The sequence below is a fragment of the Medicago sativa genome, chromosome 8, assembly GCF_051527215.1.
Source record: "Medicago sativa cultivar Bolivia chromosome 8, Bolivia_mono, whole genome shotgun sequence".
NCBI classification, from domain to species: domain Eukaryota; kingdom Viridiplantae; phylum Streptophyta; class Magnoliopsida; order Fabales; family Fabaceae; genus Medicago; species Medicago sativa.
Window position 1 is genome coordinate 40,835,866 of NC_140756.1, and position 20,424 is coordinate 40,856,289.

Here is a 20,424-nt window from a genome sequence, read left to right on the forward strand (position 1 = left end):
CGTTTGATCTTTTTTTTTATGAAATTTTGATTTTGATTAAAACTAAAAATATAAATATTTGTTACTTTCAAATTATAACAAACTAAACTAATCATGATTATCTATTTCAATGACACCAACAATATAACAAAAAAATATAATCTAATTATTTTTTTAATGACACAAACAACAATTTTTATTATAGCAAAATTTGTTTAAGGGTACAATTGGGATAATGAAAAATTAAGTGTAAATATATTCATCTACTTTGGTACACTTTTTAAATAATAAAGAGAAAAAACCAGACATATATATATATTCATATCATGTTTGTTACATTTTGTTATATTTGAAATTATTCTTATCTATTTGTTACATGTGTTATTTGTATTGAAAATTGAGGGCATTTTTGGAAAGAGAAAAACTCAGCCCAAAAGAGTTTTTTTGAAGGAATTCAGTCCAAAAGAGTTGAAAGGATTTTTTTTTTTTATTTATTTACAATATAAATCATCCTTCCATTGTGCCTACCAATACCTTGAAATGATTGTTATGGATTCAAAGGTAAAAAAAAAAATTAAAAAAAAAAACTCTTCAATTTTTGAGGCTCGGTTTGTTTTAGGCAATTCTAGAACAGGCAATATTTGTTATTTATAATTATAATTGACCACTTGATCATAGTGAAAAGTAAGTAGCAAGCAATAGTAAAGAGTCACCCTTGAAAAGTACTCTAAAAAGCATGCATAGACTATTGTATTTTTAACAACCGAATCTATCACTTATGGCTTTGGACTTTAGTTTATAGAAGTTTTAAGTATAAATCAATTTGATTTGGGATTCTTCCTCTTTCTGACTATCAATAAACAATTGTATGTTTAGCAAAATTAAATAAATAATTGTATAATGAAAATGAAAGATTGATTAAGAAGTATTAGAAAAGACAAATGATCATATATGCATATATGAAGTTTCTATAAATAATAGATTCCATTTAATTGTTTTGTTTAGACGAAATATTATATGTTTTAGGTTTAAATTCATACGAAGAATATTTTAATCTTACACATGTAGCTCAAGTAGAAAATGAGTGTTCAGTTATAACGAATGATATTTTACTTTTTAAAATCAGTCAATATAATAGTTTTATGGATGATCATCAAGGTATATTGGTGATCCTACTTTTGAATGTTAATATTGTGGAGCAACTACTATGTGGTATCAAGAAAGGTTGAGAAAATCTAAACATACATCTAATCCAAAATTTACAATGTGTTGAAACAAAATTTAAACTCATAAATTCAAACACCAAATAACAAATTAAACTCATTTACCAAACTTCCAACAACATCAACAAATAAAAGCTTTTCCTGTTCCACTTCCAAAATGAATTGAAACACAACTGGTAATATTACTTTTTTTAGGGAAACTAGTTACAAACCCGTGCTTCGCACGGGGTTCAGTAACGTATTTGACAAAATATTATATTGGAAGGATAGATTGCAAAATGACAGATAATTATAAACCATAATACAATATTTGGAGTACTCTTGCATTACGGATTACAAAATTAAATCTTTAAAATGGCTTGATCACGAGTAACAAATGAAAACATATTTAGTCAGCGGTATAAACACTTTTCCAATAATAATTGATATCTATCTATAAACCAATGAAAACCCTATTACCAAAGCTACCTGATTTATATCATTTTGACTTTCAGCTTCAACATATATAAATCCTTTCACATGATCTACAGCAAAGGCAGATATTAACTGCAATTTAGTATCCAGTTCTTTCAGGTGAACAAACTTCTGCATCAGACAGATAGCTGAAAGCCTCTCTACCTAATTTATATCATTTTGTGTTTTAGCTTCAACGTATATAAATCTTTTCACATGATCTACACCAAATGCTAGGGATGTCAATGGATACCCATGGGTACGGATAATATGATACCTGTCCCTGCCCCGTTGGATAAATATGATACCCGTGCCCGCCTCGTATCCTCGTGGGTATCCACTATACGGGTACTCGTGGGTATTGAGGTATCCATGGGTATCCATGGGTACCAATGGAGTTTTGAATTTATTTATTTTTCGGTACAAATAATAACTTTTTTTAATTACCAAAAAACTTCAACTTTTAAACATCCATACATAATCCACTCAAAATTTCATAAATCATACATAATTCATAGAAAATTCATGATTCTTATATAATCTATATGTTTTATGATGTGAATAAAGTGGAAACAGTGAACTTAATAAGATGAATTAAAAAAATTTAAAATAAAAATAGGTTATTATTGAGGATTTTTAGGTGGGCGGTAAAATTTTCTTCAATAAGGTATCAACTTTAAGTAATAAGATATAATATATAAAGATATATTAGTAATTTACTTAATTTATTATCGGGTATGGGTACCCATGGGTATGGATACAATCCAATCCGTGTCTGTGTCCATATAATAATGGGTAGTCAAATATCCGTTTATTATACCCGTGGATACCCGTTTAGTTACCCGCTCCATACCCGTGACGGATTTTACCCATGGGCATGAGTATTTTTGCCACCCATAGCAAAGGCAGATATTAACTGCAATTTAGTGTCACGTATATAAATCCTTTCACATGATCTACAACAAAGGTAGATATTAACTGCAATTTAGTATCCAGTCCTTTCAGGTGAACAAACTTCTGAATCAGACAGATAGTTGAATGCATCTCTACTTGATTTATATCATTTTGCCTTTCATTTTCAACGTATATAAATCATTTCACATGATCTACAGCAAAGGCATATATTAACTGCAATTTAGTATCGAGTCCTTTCATGTGAATTATACGCACTTTTAAAAAACTTGTTTTAAAGGAGAGATGTTCAAATTACGGAATATTACCTTCGTAAATTTGAGAATGAAGGTCGCATAATCCAAATATTTGTGATGCATGGTCTAAGGCATGGGGTTCAGTAACGTATTTCGTAAAAAAATTGTTCCGAAAGAAAAATGAACAAATTAATGAATATGGCACAAAAATTATAAATATTTATCAAAATATTTATGAAAGCTTTATCAAGAGCAGGAAAACATCATAAATTACATATTAGTTAAAATTATAAAAGTGAGCGCTACTGTCATAGAGTTACCAAAAAGGGATTAACAACAATATTTACATGATACAAAATGAACGAAAGAAACACGTTAAACTCTTTAGCGTCTTGTGTAGGAACTTGGTTATTAATAATTTGACCGTTAAAAAATAAAAAAATCTCTTTGACGTCAAAAAAGTAATATCAGCTGAGCAATATTCAGTCTCTTCACATATGCTTAGTAATATTCAGTCTGAAAGATTACATTGAAAGGATAGATGGTAAAATGACGGATAATTGTGAATCATTGTAATATGTCAAAATATAAACCTTAAAAACCATGAACCATCAACTTAGTTTTAAATAGTTAAAAATAAAAAATTGTAAAATAGTTAAAAGTTTTTAAAAATATAAAAATTGGAAAATAGTTAAAAAAATTGGTGAGGTAGCACTCAACCAAGCAACACTAAAAAAATTATATGCATTAGCGTAACAAAAAAACAGACAGACGGACATAAAATTTTACTCTAAACGTTAATGTGTGTATATATTTGCGAGGTTGAAGAAAGGAGATAAAAATATTTGGGATCATTAAATGACAGCGTGAATAAAAATATTTGTGAGATTGTGATGATTAAACGATATTGAAATTAAATATATAAGTGATAAAAAGATAATAAAATTCCTTTGAAAAAAAGGTAATAAAATTAAATGGAACCTCCTTAAAAAATTAATGGAACGGTTAAAAAAAAATAAAGTTAAATGGAAGAAAAAAAAACATATTGAAATATAATATTAAAAAATAAAGAAAAGGTTCCCAGCGTGAGTTGAAAAGAGGTGCTTAACATTAAATTCAGAAGGTGTTATAATTGTAATTTATTAATGTCTCATAACATCAACCTTAAAGAAATAGTTTCTATTCAAGCAATCTATGTGCCTTTACAGTTCCATTTTTGATTTCATATAGCATTTTCCAAATCAAATATCCAAAAAAGTCTTGAAAAGAAAGTATCTAAGGATGACTTTAGAAGATTTGGAAACACACAAGACATATAATTGCAAGGTTAGGACTGCTGGCGAAGGGAATGCTGAGAAAAATTTAGGTGGTGAATGGTTTAACTTCGTCGTAGACCGTGACTTACAAGAGGGTGATAGATTGATCTTTGATTTGGAGGATCCACCAACCAAAATGTATGTCAGACACATCCGCGGCCAATAAACAACAAAAGGTACTGATTAAAAGTTATTAAAAATATAAAAATTAGAAAACAATTAAAAAAAATTGGTTAGGGGCAAAAATGAAAATTCATAGGTCAACCTTAAAAAAAAACCCACCCTCCAATAATTGAATTACCAAAATGCCCCTTCTAGGGGCAAAATGGTAATTTCAATGGACATGTCTTTTTACATTAGTTATGGACATGTCTTTTTATATTAGTTATAGACTAATAATATTACTTATCAATTGCTTTACTAAAAAAAAAATTAATTATCAATTGCTTCTACTTCCCCAACCTCACGTCTCTTCTTCTCCTTCTTCTCTCTTCTCACACACCCCTTCCCCTTTTCCACACAACTCACGTCTCTTATTCTCTCTTCTCACTAGAACAACACCAACCTCCCCAAATCCATATCAGTGTAACCGGGTCAAAAGACCTGTATACGACCCGACTCAATCTTGCGATTCAAGCCACATGATGCATGATTATTTTGCAGTTTTGGTCGAGATGCAACAACAACAACAAGAAGCCCTCTACAAATTTTGGTTTTCATTGAGGCAAAGGGTGAAATATGAAATTGAAAAAAATAAATAAAGGAAGCACAACTATGATGCACGTACACTCCTAGTATTAGACGTGTCCCAGTGTCGGATACGACACGTGTCGTATCCGACACCGACACGACACCGACACTTGTAATTACACTGAATTATGTGATTTTTTCAAATTATTAGCTGTGTCAGTGTCCGTGTCATGTCCGGTGTCTGGTGTCCGTGTCCGTATCCGTGCTTCATAGAAGCACAGTAAACATGACAATAGCAAACTGAGTGATTAAATTGGCGAAATAAACCCCAATTTATTGCATTTTCTCAACTTTCTTGGTTTCGTTTGAATGTGTTTCCAAGAAATTTAATGACTTGAAGAACAATTTTTTTTTTTATTAATTTAAAACTCAACATAGTGAAGCTTGACCTTCCATTTGTATTTGTCCATAATGAGCTGAACCTGTTTGTGGATTTTCCTTAATTTGTGTTATTTTGATTATTATTATTATTATTATTATTATGATCATCATCATCATCATCATCATAATTGATGAGTTGCGAATTCGAGAATCTTGGAATTGAGATGTCTGATTTCAATCTGAGAACAAAAATGAAATTGAAGTTTGAAGTTGAGAAGGGTTGATGAATTTATTTGAAGGGATTTAGGATAAAAAGTTTGATTGGAGTTCGTTTTGATTCTGATGAATTAGTTTTGATTTGTACCAAAAACGTTAAAGAATTCGTTTGATTTGTTTTGGAATTCGTTCTACTGAATTTGCATAGTGTAATTTTTTTTCCCTGGGTTTTGATGATGAAGATGATGAATGTTGCTAGGTTTATAGATGAAGATGATGAATGTTGCTGGGTTTGATGATGAACATGATGAAGGAGAGATGAATGTTAATGTTTTTTCCACGAGATTTAACATAATGGACTTAATTGATGGACGGAGGTAATTTGACCAAATTAGGGCGAAAATTAATAAGGGGACCAAATTGAAATTTCATAATTATTTAAGGGACCATTTATATAATTAAGCCTATTTTCTATTACTTCCTTCTTATAGTTTAAAAAAAATAGCCATATGTTTTCTAAGAAAAAAAAATATTTTAAGTAATATCTTGGATATAAATTTGGGGCGTTACGGGAATGCATACATGGAATTGGAGCATTGCCTTCATCTCTCCATCAAAGAATAACTATATGGAAGGAAGATGGCTTGGTCGAAAATATTGAAGCATCCAAAGCTATTTTATGACATAAGTTAACTACATTACCAAAAAGTCATTCGACAAAATGTGTTTTGTGCACTAGGAAAGTGTGTTTTGCTCCGTAAAACTTCACTCTACTCATGGATTTATATGGGAGAAGGAAGTGATATGAGAGCAAACCCTATAAGCAGGGGTAATCCCACTAATTGGGTGGGAAATTGATGAAAATCAAAATGCCTGAGTCTAGTGCTTGGGCTGAGATTACGGTTTGTATGGCCGAAAATAAATGGAAATTGACTTTAGAGGTTGAAATGCAACAAAAAATGGTTGTTGAAACCAATAACCTTGATCCTAATGAAAATTTGGCAGAAGATCAGAGTCTCAACTGCAAATTGCTCATCTCACCAACCCTACAGCAGTTAACTGCACTGGACACTTTTAACATCGGTTGAACCGATGTAAAAAATGTTCGATGACAGTTAAGTGTCGTTGGGTTGGTGAGCTAAGCAATTTCAAAAGTGAGATGAGCAATTTTCTCCCTGTTAGGCTTGTTTCTTATATTGACCCCAGTACTACTCTTTTGTATGTCGATGACAGTTAAGTGTCTTTAGGTTGGTGAGATAAGCAATTTCAAAAGTAAGATGGGAAATTTTCTTCCTCTTAGACTTGTTTCTTATATTGAGCCCAGTGCTACTCTTTTGTATGTCTTGGTCCAATCCCTTTTCTCCACAGTTTCTTGTACTTGTAACACATTCTTATTATATTTAACACGCAACACACTAATCTCATATTAAGTTCCAAAAGTTGGTTTGATTATAAGATGAAAGTCTTCTCAAAAACAAAGAATTCCAATTTCGGTTTGATTTTCCTCAAAGAAAACAAACATTGACTAGTGTCTCCACCAAGTCTCAACCAAACTCATGATAGCCAATTTTCCTCACAAATCTTTTGTTTTTTTAAAGAAGAAAAAAAGATTTTATTAAGATAAAGGAATAACATCTCAATTGCATAAGAAATGCCAAAAAGAAGTCCAAAAACAACAAGAAAGTTTTTAGAGGACATAACATCTTGAGATCATCAAATACAACAAGAAGGGTGCCAAAGCCCAAAGAGCTCCTAAAGGGAAATAGAATCTCAAACACCAAAATAAGCCCCCATTCGAACAAGTTGCCGAAAAATGTTTGGGAATCGAAATAAAAGAGACTTCTTAGGATCTCGCTCCAAGCCACTAACGAGCTACCGGAAAACCGTAGACAATGCAAGAAACATCAACTACTATTCCGAAGACAAACAGATAAGGATTTTGAGATGCAATCAAGAAGACTCTTAACAAGCGATCCCCTTAACACACAACAAAAAAATCACCAGCTTCTCAATTTTTTAAAAATGAATTTACTACCAAGATTTGAATATGCACATAAGCGCCTAAAAACAAATCAATGAGATTCAATATACTACTCAGAACATTGCATCTTGCTACCTTTATCAGCATGAAATTGCTGCTGCCAATTAAGTGAACGATAATGCCTCCTATTCTACCATGACAAAAACATCTTTTCTTTTAAAAAAAATTGCTCTATCAATTTGCTGCCTTCTCATGCCATTATCTGCACTCAAAATGAAATGAAACAAAATTCCCTGCTGCCCTACAATGCACACCTGCGCCTGATTACAGAAAAAACTGTCAAAAACCAAAATTAGCATTCATGCTAAAACCTCTGCCTCCTCTTGCTGCCCAATTCTTACTGACTTAAATATGGCTACACTTAGCACCACTTTACTCCCTCTACTTCTGAGCATAAACCCGACACACTGAGAAAATCCCTACTGCAACAGATCAAAAGCCATCACAACCAACATCTTCAAGAAAAACGCCTCAAACAGACCCCCGCAGCAACTAAACCGAAATTGACTCCCTGAACTCTAACCTCAGCTTCAAACACAAGATTTAAACTGATACGTTACCAAGACACGCCCTAGGGTTTAAACACCAATTAGTAATATTATAGTTAAGAATATTTGATTTAATATTCAACCAGTTCCACGATGCCACTTTCACTTCTTCAACCATTCTATCAACATCAATTTCCTTATTTTGAAAAAGCTTTCCGTTTCTTGCCATCAATCAACCCTTCAAATTGCTCCATATGTGACAGACTTTCTTTTTGAAACGCTGTAGCAATCCCAATCCAATGACATATAGCATACCAAACACCTGAAAATGATGGACACTCGAAAAAAAGATGAGACACCGATTCTTCCCTCCCACCCTCACAAATCTTTAGTGATTTAAGGTACAAAATTGGATCAACCACCGACAAGCAACATTGCTTCCGTTATAACTTGCCACCACTTCTGCAACCATCTTCGTGCCAAAATTCCCGCACAACCACTAAATTTATGTGGATCATAATTGCTTTGATATCAATGATAGGCCTTTGATAAGTGGGTAAGAAATTAATAAAGAATAAGAATGAAAATTGATTTTTTTTAATGAAGAATGGACATTGATATTATTATTTTGTTTTTTGATGGAGCAGATATTGATATTATTATTATTGACATTGTTTGTGGAATAACTCGTGCAACAATAGCTATGCAAACTAGAAATTGTGCCAACAATAAACTAACTTTCACAAATAACCAATCCTATAAGAATTCGAGAACATAGTCTGTTAAAACAATCAAATATAACAATTATATGTACAATCCTTGTTCCATTTAACACAAATATAAGGGACTAATCATCTGGGTCTTCATTTGACATATATATGGCTAATAGATGGACTATACTAACCACATTTTTTTTCCAATAAAGACTTAACTCTTCTTGATTCCACAACAACATGAAAGAATCCTCAATTGGCAGCTCCCATTCTCTCATCACGGTTTGATTCTTGACCAATTTCATGATCCACATCATAAGTTGCATGAACACCCACAAATAAATAATACAAAAGCATCACACCAGTACAAATCAAGAACCTAAAAAAAGCCTCATAACCCAATGATCCCATAAGAAAAAGGTTCGTCGCAATCGACAATGATGGCACCCATGGAACCAACGGAACCCCCCAAACCTTCGGTTGCCTCTTCTTCGGAAGCAAACTCATCACCAAAGTTGCCAAAAACCAAACATAAGCAGCCACTGTATACCCAATCCAACCAAACAAACTAGAATTCCATAGCGCAGCCCCAACAACACAAGAACCAACAACAACAAACAAACACAAAAGAACCTTCCATAAATCACTCTTATCCGTTTCTGAAATTGCAGAAATTAAAATTGTGTGAGTGTCCATTTATTTCATCATCTGTTTTGCACTACTCCGAATTCTAATAAATCGGTTTTAACCATTTCTGTCTTCGTTCTTCTAAATAAAATTTTGTTCTATGTAAAACTTCACTTATTCTTTCTTTCCTTAGCCAGATATCAATACTTACTAATTGATGGTTTTAGTTTAAATGGAAAGTCATATCTTAATTTTATGTGTCACCAATAGTCAATTAGTTCTATAGTAATTGAGAAAATTACAAGTTATAGTGTAAAGTTATAGTGTGTGTGGTTAAGGCTATAATTCTTAACATGATTATAAGCTAAAACGTGATTTTTATGAGGAAAGTTTTAGTGTATTCCAATGAAAGGCCGCTGCAGCACCCTTCTGCAACCCTTTCTTCCAATTAATGCTAAGTTAATCATATAGTATATGTGTAGCTAGCTGCTCTTAATAAAAGGCTAGGAAGGTCTGATCGAGTTGGTAAGTTGTATTGGCTATCTTCCTGTTATCTAATCACAGTTATTTTCTGCTAAACATCGTATTTGTCCATTGCTATTCGGTACTGAGTTTTTAAAGGCTTCCAAATATAGGGTGCATGCGTTCATGTTTGTACATTTTCATCTCAAATGTGAGATGTATAATAAAATCTCCCCTCCTCGTTCCTCAAAATCCAATTTTAAATCAATTAAGAAATGAAGAGTAGTCCATATTCCTATCATTGAGGCAGTGTGATGTTAAAATATATTTAGGGGATCTTTGAGCAATGTCTTGAACGGTAAGATGGAGAATTCCATGATGAGTTACTTGATAATATAGATTAGAATTGGAGCAAATGTTATACTACTTTTTATTTCAAAGTTGTGTCTGTATATATAAACAAAATGAATCAGGTGTGTTCTTTTTAATCTATTCCATAATAATATTGTGCTTTAATTTTATGCACCTTTAGTACTCAATAATCAGCCACTTATTTATTTGGGCATCAATTAGCGTTAATCACAAGTGTAAATGTTGGAAAATGACTCAAAAATGATGCATCCTGGAACTGTCAAAATCGGCGCCCGAACACTGTGCAATCGGGGCCCGATTTTGAGCTAATTCTGAAGGCCTGTGATACTGTAAAAATCGGCGCCCGAATGGTATAAATCGGGGCCCGATTTGTTGCGCTGCAGAAGTTAAAAAAACGGTTTTTTCATGGGCCGGTTCTGTTCCGTTTGGTTTTTTAAGGGATGCTTTCCACTATAAATATAAACCTTGTATCAGATGATTATGTGGTGTAGAAAAACAGGGTTTAGAAGCCAACATACAAACTAGGGTTTATAGAGAAATTCTCTTGGCAACAACACTAGGGTTGGGATTGTTTTGATTCACCTTGAACAAAACACTATTAGGATTGAGTCTCTTGGTCACGGGAAGAGGCTGGGACTGAGGGTAGAGTTAGGTTTGAAGACTAATTCTTGTAACCTTCAATATCTCTTTGTAAAGAAACTCATATCAGAATAGTGGAACGGAGAGCTGCTCTCTCCCCCAGAGTAGGTCATCATTAGACCGAACTGGGTAAACAGATTCTTGTGTTCTTCTTCTTCTTCCTTTATCTCTTGCTGTTTATTTTTGTTTGAATTATTTTTTTTTTGCCATCCGCTTCAATTGATTGCTTGGTATTAATTTGCTCCACGCATCAGTTTTATTATTGGTGTGGTTTTCACAACGAATTCACAACAATTGGCGCCCACCGTGGGGCAAAGGTCAAATCAATAACCAGGTATCATGGGTTCGAAGTGGGATATTGAAAAGTTTACCGGTAGTAACGACTTCGGGTTGTGGAAGGTAAAGATGAGGGCAATTCTAATTCAACAAAAGTGTGTTGAAGCATTGAAGGGAGAAGCACAGATGCCTGCGCATCTGACACCTGTTGAGAAGACAGAGATGAATGATAAAGCGGTCAGTGTTATCATTCTGTGTCTTGGTGATAAGGTGTTGAGAGAAGTATCAAGGGAGACTACTGCTGTGTCTATGTGGAATAAACTTGATTCATTGTACATGACCAAGTCCTTGGCACATAGACAATGTCTGAAACAACAACTCTACTTTTACCGAATGGTGGAGTCAAAACCTATAATGGAGCAACTGACGGAGTTCAATAAGATTATTGATGATTTGGCGAACATAGATGTAAATCTGGAAGATGAGGATAAAGCCTTACACCTACTGTGTGCTTTACCTATGTCCTTTGAGAATTTCAAGGATACTATGCTTTATGGCAAAGAGGGCACTATCACTTTGGAGGAAGTTCAAGCAGCTTTGAGAACCAAAGAGTTGACCAAGTTCAAAGAGTTGAAGGTTGATGATAGTGGAGAAGGCTTGAATGTCTCAAGGGGGAGAAGTGAAAACAGAGGAAAGGGGAAAGGCAAGAATTCCAGGTCAAAGTCTAGGCCAAAGGGTGGTGATAATAAAACAAAGTACAAATGTTTTCTTTGTCACAACAATGGTCACTTCAAGAAGGATTGTCCGGAGAGAAAGGGCAATGGAAGTGGTAACCCATCCGTTCAGATTGCAAGTGAAGAGGAAGGTTATGAGAGTGCTGGAGCACTAACTGTGACAAGTTGGGAACCTGAAAAGGGTTGGGTCTTGGACTCTGGGTGCTCTTATCACATCTGTCCGAGAAAGGAGTACTTTGAAACTTTGGAGCTGAAAGAAGGTGGAGTTGTTCGCCTTGGTAATAATAAGGCTTGCAAAATTCAAGGTATGGGTACTATCCGTCTCAAAATGTTTGATGACCGTGATTTCCTTTTGAAGGATGTGAGGTATATTCCTGAACTTAAGAAAAATTTAATATCTATAAGCATGTTTGATGGTCTAGGTTATTGTACTAGAATTGAACGTGGTATGATGAGAATTTCTCATGGTGCATTAGTTATAGCTAAAGGGTCTAAAATACATGGTTTATATATTTTAGATGGTTCCACTGTTATAGGTCATGCATCGGTTGCTAGTGTAGACACTCTGGACATAACTAAACTGTGGCATTTGAGGTTAGGTCATGTCAGTGAGAGGGGTTTAGTTGAGTTAGCTAAACAAGGTTTGCTAGGGAATGAAAAATTGAACAAACTAGATTTCTGTGATAATTGCACATTAGGCAAACAACACAAGGTGAAGTTTGGGGTGGGTGTGCATAAATCTAATAGGCCTTTTGAGTATGTTCATTCGGATCTTTGGGGTCCAGCATCAGTTAAAACTCATGGGGGAGGTTCATATTTCATGTCTATTATTGATGATTTTTCTAGAAGGGTATGGGTATACATTCTGAAGAATAAAAGTGACGCTTTTGAAAAATTTAAAGAATGGCATACACTTATAGAAAATCAGATTGGAACTAAACTGACAATGGCCTGGAGTTTGTTTCAGAGCAGTTTAATGAGTTTTGCAGGAAACGAGGTATAAAGAGGCATAGAACCGTGGCATACACACCTCAACAGAATGGTCTTGCTGAAAGAATGAACAGGACCTTGTTGGAGCGTGTGAGGTGTATGCTGTTGGGAGCTGGACTGTCCAAGAGTTTCTGGGGAGAAGCTGTTAGTACTGCAGCATATTTGATTAACAGATGTCCATCAACAGGGATAGATCTTAAAACACCTATGGAGGTTTGGAGTGGGAGACCGGCAGACTACTCTAATTTGAAATTTTTTGGAGCTTTAGCATTTGCTCATGTGAGACAGGACAAACTTGATGCTAGAGCTGTGAAGTGTATTTTCATGGGTTATCCTGAAGGTGTGAAAGGTTACAGACTGTGGAAGATGGAACCTGGAGGATCAAAATTTATTATAAGCAGGGATGTTACTTTTGATGAGACCCGTATGGGGATGAAGTGCAAAGACCTGGATACAAGCTCAGAAACGGGGGTAGAGAAAATTCAGTTTGAGGTGGAGCCTACCACTGATGAAAGGGAAGGGGAGGATGAGACTCCAGTACCTGATGAGAGTGAAGGCCAAGAAACAATTGATCCTGACTATCAGCTAGCAAGAGATAGGATAAGGAGACAAATTAATCCACCTGTTAGATACGGTTATGCTGACCTCATATGTTATGCTTTGAATGCAGCTGAAGAATTGCAAGACTCGGAACCAAAGAACTTCAGGGAAGCATTAGAAAGCAATGAAAGCAAGGATTGGTTGAAGGCAATGAATGAGGAAATGCTTTCATTGGAAAAGAACCAGACTTGGAAACTTGTTTCATTACCTAAGAATCAAAGGGTAGTGGGAAGCAAGTGGGTGTTTAAGAAGAAAGAAGGTATACCAGGGGTCGAAGCACCAAGGTATAAAGCAAGACTTGTAGCAAAGGGTTTTACTCAGGTGGAAGGGATTGATTACAATGAAATCTTTTCACCGGTGGTAAAACATTGTTCTATAAGGGTACTTATGGCGATTGTTAACATGTATGATCTTGAGTTAGAACAAATGGATGTGAAGACCGCATTTCTACATGGAGAGTTGGAAGAAACTATCTATATGCAACAACCAGAAGGTTTCGTAGAAGATGATTCAAAAGTATGTCTGTTGAAGAAATCTTTGTATGGGTTGAAGCAAAGTCCAAGGCAGTGGTATCGTCGGTTTGATGAGTTCCTAGTAAAGGCTGGTTTTGTGAGAAGCAACTATGATAGTTGTGTTTACATGATGAGGAGAAATGAGAAAGTCATTCTCTACCTTCTCCTTTATGTAGATGATATTCTTATGGCAAGTTCTGACATGCAAGAGATTCAGAAGCTCAAGAAAAGATTGAATGATGAATTTGAGATGAAGGATCTTGGTAATGCAAAGAGGATACTTGGTATGGATATCATAAGGGACCGAAACAAAGGTGAGCTATTCTTATCTCAGCAAGGGTACTTGAGGAAAGTGGTGGAGCGGTTCAGAATGAAAGATTCTAAGGTCGTTAGCACTCCTCTTGGTCATCACACAAAGTTGTCAATAAAGCAGTGTCCTCAATCCGATGAAGAGAAAAACAAGATGGAGGGTACTCCCTATGCAAGTGGGGTTGGAAGCATCATGTATGGTATGGTTTGTAGTAGACCGGACTTATCCTATGCAATAAGTGTGATAAGTCGGTTTATGGCAAATCCGGGTCAAGTGCACTGGCAAGCTTTGAAGTGGGTTCTGAGATATTTGAATGGGACTTTGAAAGGTGGTCTAAAGTATACAAGGTCACAACCAGGAAGGGATGCTTTGGAGGGATATGTGGATGCGGACTATGCAGGTAATGTAGACACTAGAAAATCTTTGTCTGGGTTTGTGTTTACATTGTTCGGTACAGCGGTAACTTGGAAGGCAAATCAACAATCAGTTGTAGCTCTTTCAACAACTCAAGCAGAGTACATAGCCCTTGTTGAAGGGGTCAAGGAAGCCATATGGTTGAAAGGTATGATTGGAGAAATGGGGATTAGTCAAGAGTGTGTGAAGATACATTGTGATAGCCAAAGTGCCATTCATTTGGCAAATCATCAGGTCTATCATGAAAGAACAAAGCACATTGACATTCGTTTGCACTTTGTTAGAGACATGATTGAGACAAAGGAGATCATGGTGGAGAAAGTGGCATCGGAAGAAAATCCAGCAGACATGTTCACCAAATCATTACCGAGATCAAGGTTCAAGCATTGCTTGGACTTGATTAACTTCATTGAAGCATAGATGAAGGTTGGAGAGAGCAGCAAGGTGATTGATGGTTAAATTGGCATCATCACCATTTTGGAGTCAAGGTGGAGAATTGTTGGAAAATGACTCAAAAATGATGCATCCTGGAACTGTCAAAATCGGCGCCCGAACACTGTGCAATCGGGGCCCGATTTTGAGCTAACTCTGAAGGCCTGTGATACTGTAAAAATCGGCGCCCGATTTGTTGCGCTGCAGAAGTTAAAAAAAACGGTTTTTTCATGGGCCGGTTCTGTTCCGTTTGGTTTTTTAAGGGATGCTTTCCACTATAAATATAAACCTTGTATCAGATGATTATGTGGTGTAGAAAAACAGGGTTTAGAAGCCAACATACAAACTAGGGTTTTGTACTTGCAGAAAAGTACGGTAAGGATTCTAAGGCTAAGAATCGTGTATTAGGGTTTTGGACTGATGATTCGATGCCTTGAGACTGCTCTCAAGAGTGTTATTTATAGACTGTTTATGGGTTTGGGCTTTGGTTGCTTGGTTTCCAAGCAACAGGGGTATTGGCGTACTTTTGATGATTTTGGAGGGTTCTAGAGACTGAGTGAGGCGGCGTCCTTATGGAAGACGCGCCTGGGCCTGTGGCCCTTCTGGGGGGCGCCCAGACCCTTACGGAGGGCGCCCAGGTCTTTATGAAGGGGTTTTCCTTCTAGAGTGCGCCTAGGCCCTTACGGAGGGCGCCCAGGTCTTTATGAAGGGATCTTTAGCCTTTAGGAATATTATGACGGTCCACAGCCCCCCAAGCACGAGTCTTGGAACAAGGCGAAGTGATGATGTCATGGGACTGGACTTTCCTGAGGTTCAGCAAGTCTCCCAAGAAAGTTACGACGGTCCACAGCCCCCCAAGCACGAGTCTTGGAACAAGGCGAAGTGATGATGACGTCTGATGTTAGCTTTGGGCGGCCGCCCGTTCGCAGATTTACGCGTAGGGGCTTGCTTGGAGTTTCGGCGAGGCTCTTTCGCGTGGCGATCTTGACATCAATAGCTCGCCTTCTGAACGTTTCGTATTCTCTTCGTCCCCGATGATCGCCACGTGTCGAGATCAAATGACGTTGCCCCACTCAATCGTTTCGGACACGCTTCCCGAGGCGACCTTTCCTTTTTAAAGGACGTGTTTGGCCTTTGCATTCATTTTTATTTCTCCGCTTCCGTCGTTGCTGTATTCAAGCTCCTTCCCTTCCGGCTTAAGCGGCTTCAGCAGATCTTTCTATTTTTCCTTCGCAGGTATTTCTCAACCCCTTAACCTCTCACACATTTTTCTTTACTGTTACGCTTCGTGAGAGTTTGAAATAGAAATTAGGTATGGTGTTGATTAGGGAGTGCGATGAGAAAGGGAGATTGGTTCAACCCATTGATCCAGTTGAGAAAAATCGTTTGAGGAAGGAATGCTTGAAACATGCCACCGGTCCTGATGGGATGATAAATTGGGACACTTATTATGACGGTTTATTTGGAGAGGAGTTGTTTAGTGATTTGTCTAGCGAATCTAGCGCTAATTCGGGTAGTGATAGTGACTGTGTGTTCTTGTCTGCCACTTCAGGGACGAATCACAAGGAGGACGAGTGCCAGGAGATTCGTCCGTTTCAGGCTCCCTTAGGGTTGGTTGGAGACGAAAACGCTTCTAGGTCCGCAGAAATGGCCCTATTCGCCGAGGAAGTGCGGCTGGAAGAATCATTGTACGTCGATGTTTCTGCTCTTGACTACTTTAGGAGCAATTTTGATATCTCTGCCACTGGGCGAGAGGAGGACGTAGTTTTATTGTCCTGTGACCCTGATGAGCGTGCCTGTGACCAAGAGATGATGGGCGAGGGCGACGAATCCTACTTCGTCTATACTGCGGTTTTGGAGGAGTTTGGCGTGAAAATCCCTTTCACGCCCTTCGAGATGGATGTCTTGAGGCTCCTCAATATGGCGCCTACTCAAATACGCCCTAACAGTTGGGCGTTTATCCGCGCCTTCGAGGTTCTGTGCAAAGCCCTGGGTCTCGAGCCCTCGGTTGGGGTGTTCTTCCACTTCTATGGGACCAAAGATGTCAACAAGGGCACGTGGATCTCTATTTCGGCCCATTCTGGAAAAAGGCTGTTTCCTACTTATGCCTGCAATTTTAAGAAAGAATGGCGAGACACATTTGTTAGGGTACAGGGTGCACCGGAATGTTCTACATCTTCCGTGCTGGTGAATGGAGTACCCAAGTTTCCTCTTAGGTGGACTAGTGCTCCTTTGGCTGTGAAAGGTTATGCTCGTGACGCCATGTCGCCCTACGAGCGTGCACTTGTGGATTTCTTGGAGGAAGCCCCTTTAACCAATATTCACGAGCTGCTAAATAGGGAGGGCGACTTGGTTCGTCTGAATGCTTATTTACGTGAGTGTTTTCTTGATTACTTATGTTGGGTTTCGCTTGTGGGTTATCATATGTGTCTTACTGACTGGATGAATTTGGTTTTATTTTTAGAGGAGATGTTGCCCCTGACTGGAGCGGAGATGAAGAAGTACCTCGCCGAGCTTGAGAGGAACAAGAATCCTGATGGTTATGTGTCCAGTGGTTCAGCTGGCGTCTCTTTGCGGAAGCTGAAACGTAAAGAGCCTTCTGGAAAGGGCGAAGCTGGGGTTATAGAGGTGGACGATTCGGAGGGTGCTGGTGGGGCGCACAACCCTGTTGCCATTGAATCTCCCTTGTCAAAAAAGTCCAGGACCACGCGAGGCGCTAAGGGTGCTGGAGGTCGCCCTCCGTCTGGGAAAGAGGTCGGTGGGACGTCGCTGAATGATGAGGTCATGGAGTCCTTCTGGCACTCGGAATTTGACATTCGCCGGTAAGCCTTTTTGGCTGCTTTCTAGTTGATTGTTTTTATTTGTTTCAAACGAGAGGTGACTTATGATGACATTGTGACGCGGCGTCTTGCAGGTACATGAAAGAACAAGTACCTTTTGCGAAGGTCGATGTCGAGGCCGGGGTGAAAGCTAAGTGCAGTGACCTGGTGGCTGATATTGGTACTGCTGCTTTGAGGACTCTGTTGCTGACCCATTGTCTGGAGGTTAAGCAGGATCTGGTGGAGAAGAAATATAAAGATGCTGCTGAGGACGTCGAGAAGTGGAAACATAAATCTAGCGGGCTAGATGGCCGCCTGAAGGAGGCGCTGAAGGACAAGAAGGCTGCTGAGGATGCTCTGGAAGAGATGAAGATGGCCAAAGAGGCTGCAGAGGCGGCGAGGGATGAGGCCAAGTCCGCCTTGGAGAAGTCGGAAGCGGCGGTGGACGAAGGTAGGCGAGCTTTGGCGATCTACTTTGAAGATGGCTTCAGGCGTGCTAAGGAGCAAGCGCACTTTTTCAACCCTGACGCCAAATTGGAAGATCTTGATCCATTTAAGGTGATTGTCGACGGCGAGCTCGTCGACGATGAATGATTTTATGTCGAATCTTATGGTTTTGTAACTTAAGTCATGGTGACGTACTACATTGATCATATGGTTTTGTAACTTAAGTCATGGTGACGTACTACATTTAACGCTTGTTTTTTTTGGATTCCGTATGGGAACTTCGTAGTTTTTAGATTTTGATGCATTTTGATCATACTATCGCACTTGTATGAGCCTGCCGTTTGTTTTTATTTTATCGTCTTTATGTTGCGTGAATTTCCTCTGGATGACGATGCGCTTTAGCTTTTTCGAGGCTTTGTGATTGTCAAATTTAATTAGGGCCTTTCTAAGGTTCACGTTACATTGATCAAAATTATGCGAGCCTTTTTTTTTTTGGGGGCGACCATCAGAGCTCTTACAGGGTTTGAAGTCAATTATCTACGTCAGAGCCCTTCCAGGGTTGACGGAACTTTTAGTCGAACCCCGCCAGAGCCCTTACAGGGTTGGCGTATTGGGCGAGCATCAGAGCCCTTACAGGGTTGAAGTTAATCATCTACGTCAGAGCCCTTCCAGGGTTGACGGAACTTTCAGTCGAACCCCGCCAGAGCCCTTACAGGGTTGGCGTTTTGGGCGAGCATCAGAGCCCTTACAGGGTTGAAGTTAATCATCTACGTCAGAGCCCTTCCAGGGTTGACGGAACTTTCAGTCGAACCCCGCCAGAGCCCTTACAGGGTTGGCGTTTTGGGCGAGCATCAGAGCCCTTACAGGGTTGAAGTTAATCATCTACGTCAGAGCCCTTCCAGGGTTGACGGAACTTTCAGTCGAACCCCGCCAGAGCCCTTACAGGGTTGGCGTATTGGGCGAGCATCAGAGCCCTTATAGGGTTGAAGTTAATCATCTACGTCAGAGCCCTTCCAGGGTTGACGGAACTTTCAGTCGAACCCCGCCAGAGCCCTTACAGGGTTGGCGTTTTGGGTGAGCATCCGAGCCCTTACAGGGTTGAAGTTAATCATCTACGTCAGAGCTCTTCCAGGGTTGACGGAACTTTCAGTCGAACCCCGCCAGAGCCCTTACAGGGTTGGCGTTTTGGGCGAGCATCAGAGCCCTTACAGGGTTGAAGTTAATCATCTACGTCAGAGCCCTTCCAGGGTTGACGGTACTGGCGATCCTGCGTATAAAATTTTTGACAATAATATTTCATGCAATAGTAGGAGCTAGTAACTTTGAAAAAAGGAGAGGGCGCCTCGTTAAAAACCCCTGCCCTTGCAGGGGAAAAGAGTGCTACCCTAACCCTCTGTTTATTCAATTTATTCAAAGGAATCATAAGTCATAATGGTGGTCTTTAAGCCAGCCTTATTCAAAGATGACAAACTACGAAAAAAGAAAGGAAAAGCGAAAAATCAACTGTAATAGTGGCGCAGATTAGCTATATTCCAAGTATGGGGGATAGCTTCTCCGCTCAGTTCTTCCAACTTGTAAGCTCCATGGGAACATTTTTCTCGAACTCGATACGGGCCTTCCCAATTGGGGAACAATTTTCCTATTCTTGTAGGGGCGACCACTTGCTTTAGCACGAGATCGCCTTCTTTCATTTCTCTGTGCGCCACCTTTGAGTTGTAGCGGCGGGCTGCTCTCTGTTTGGCGGCGAATTCTCTTATGTGAGCTTGCTCTCTCACCTCGTCGATCACGTCCATGCTAACAGCGAGACCTGTCTCATTAGCTTTTCAAAGAAATAACTCATGAATTCATACGGTGGAGTTGTAAGAGGGGAAACTGTAAAAAGGAAATTTGTCTGCCTGCAAAACAACAAGTTAGATGCATAAATATAAGACTTGATACCTTCTTCAGAAAAGGTATCTCTCCGCCAAGTGGGGGTATCAATTTCTACTGGAAGCATGGCGTCTGTGCCGTAAACCATCGTAAATGGCGTCTCCATTGTCGAAGAGTGTGGTGTAGTGTGGTAAGACCATAGTACCTGTGCTTATTTTGACCAAGGCGACGTTCATACGTGTGACACATTGTATTGGAAATGTGGAGAATTTG

The 20,424-nt window shown here is 38.3% G+C and overlaps 1 protein-coding gene across 1 annotated transcript; it reads left to right on the forward strand.

Annotated features, from left to right (window-relative positions):
* The first annotated feature begins 17,489 nt into the window (after window positions 1-17,489).
* LOC146899112 (uncharacterized) lies at window positions 17,490-18,542 on the forward strand. Its single transcript, XM_085732970.1, has 2 exons — window positions 17,490-17,838; window positions 17,931-18,542. Exons 1-2 carry the CDS (start codon window positions 17,510-17,512, stop codon window positions 18,427-18,429), a joined length of 828 nt encoding a protein of 275 aa, XP_085589096.1. The 5' UTR covers window positions 17,490-17,509; the 3' UTR covers window positions 18,430-18,542.
* Window positions 18,543-20,424: the final 1,882 nt, after the last annotated feature.

What these genes read in the sequence shown, in the direction of transcription:
- LOC146899112 (XM_085732970.1), top strand. Translation starts at nt 17,510, where the DNA reads ATGAAGAAGTACCTCGCCGAGCTTGAGAGGAACAAGAATCCTGATGGT. An exon ending in TCGGAATTTGACATTCGCCG is followed by an intron (nt 17,839 to 17,930) that starts GTAAGCCTTTTT and finishes GGCGTCTTGCAG; the next exon opens with GTACATGAAAGAACAAGTAC.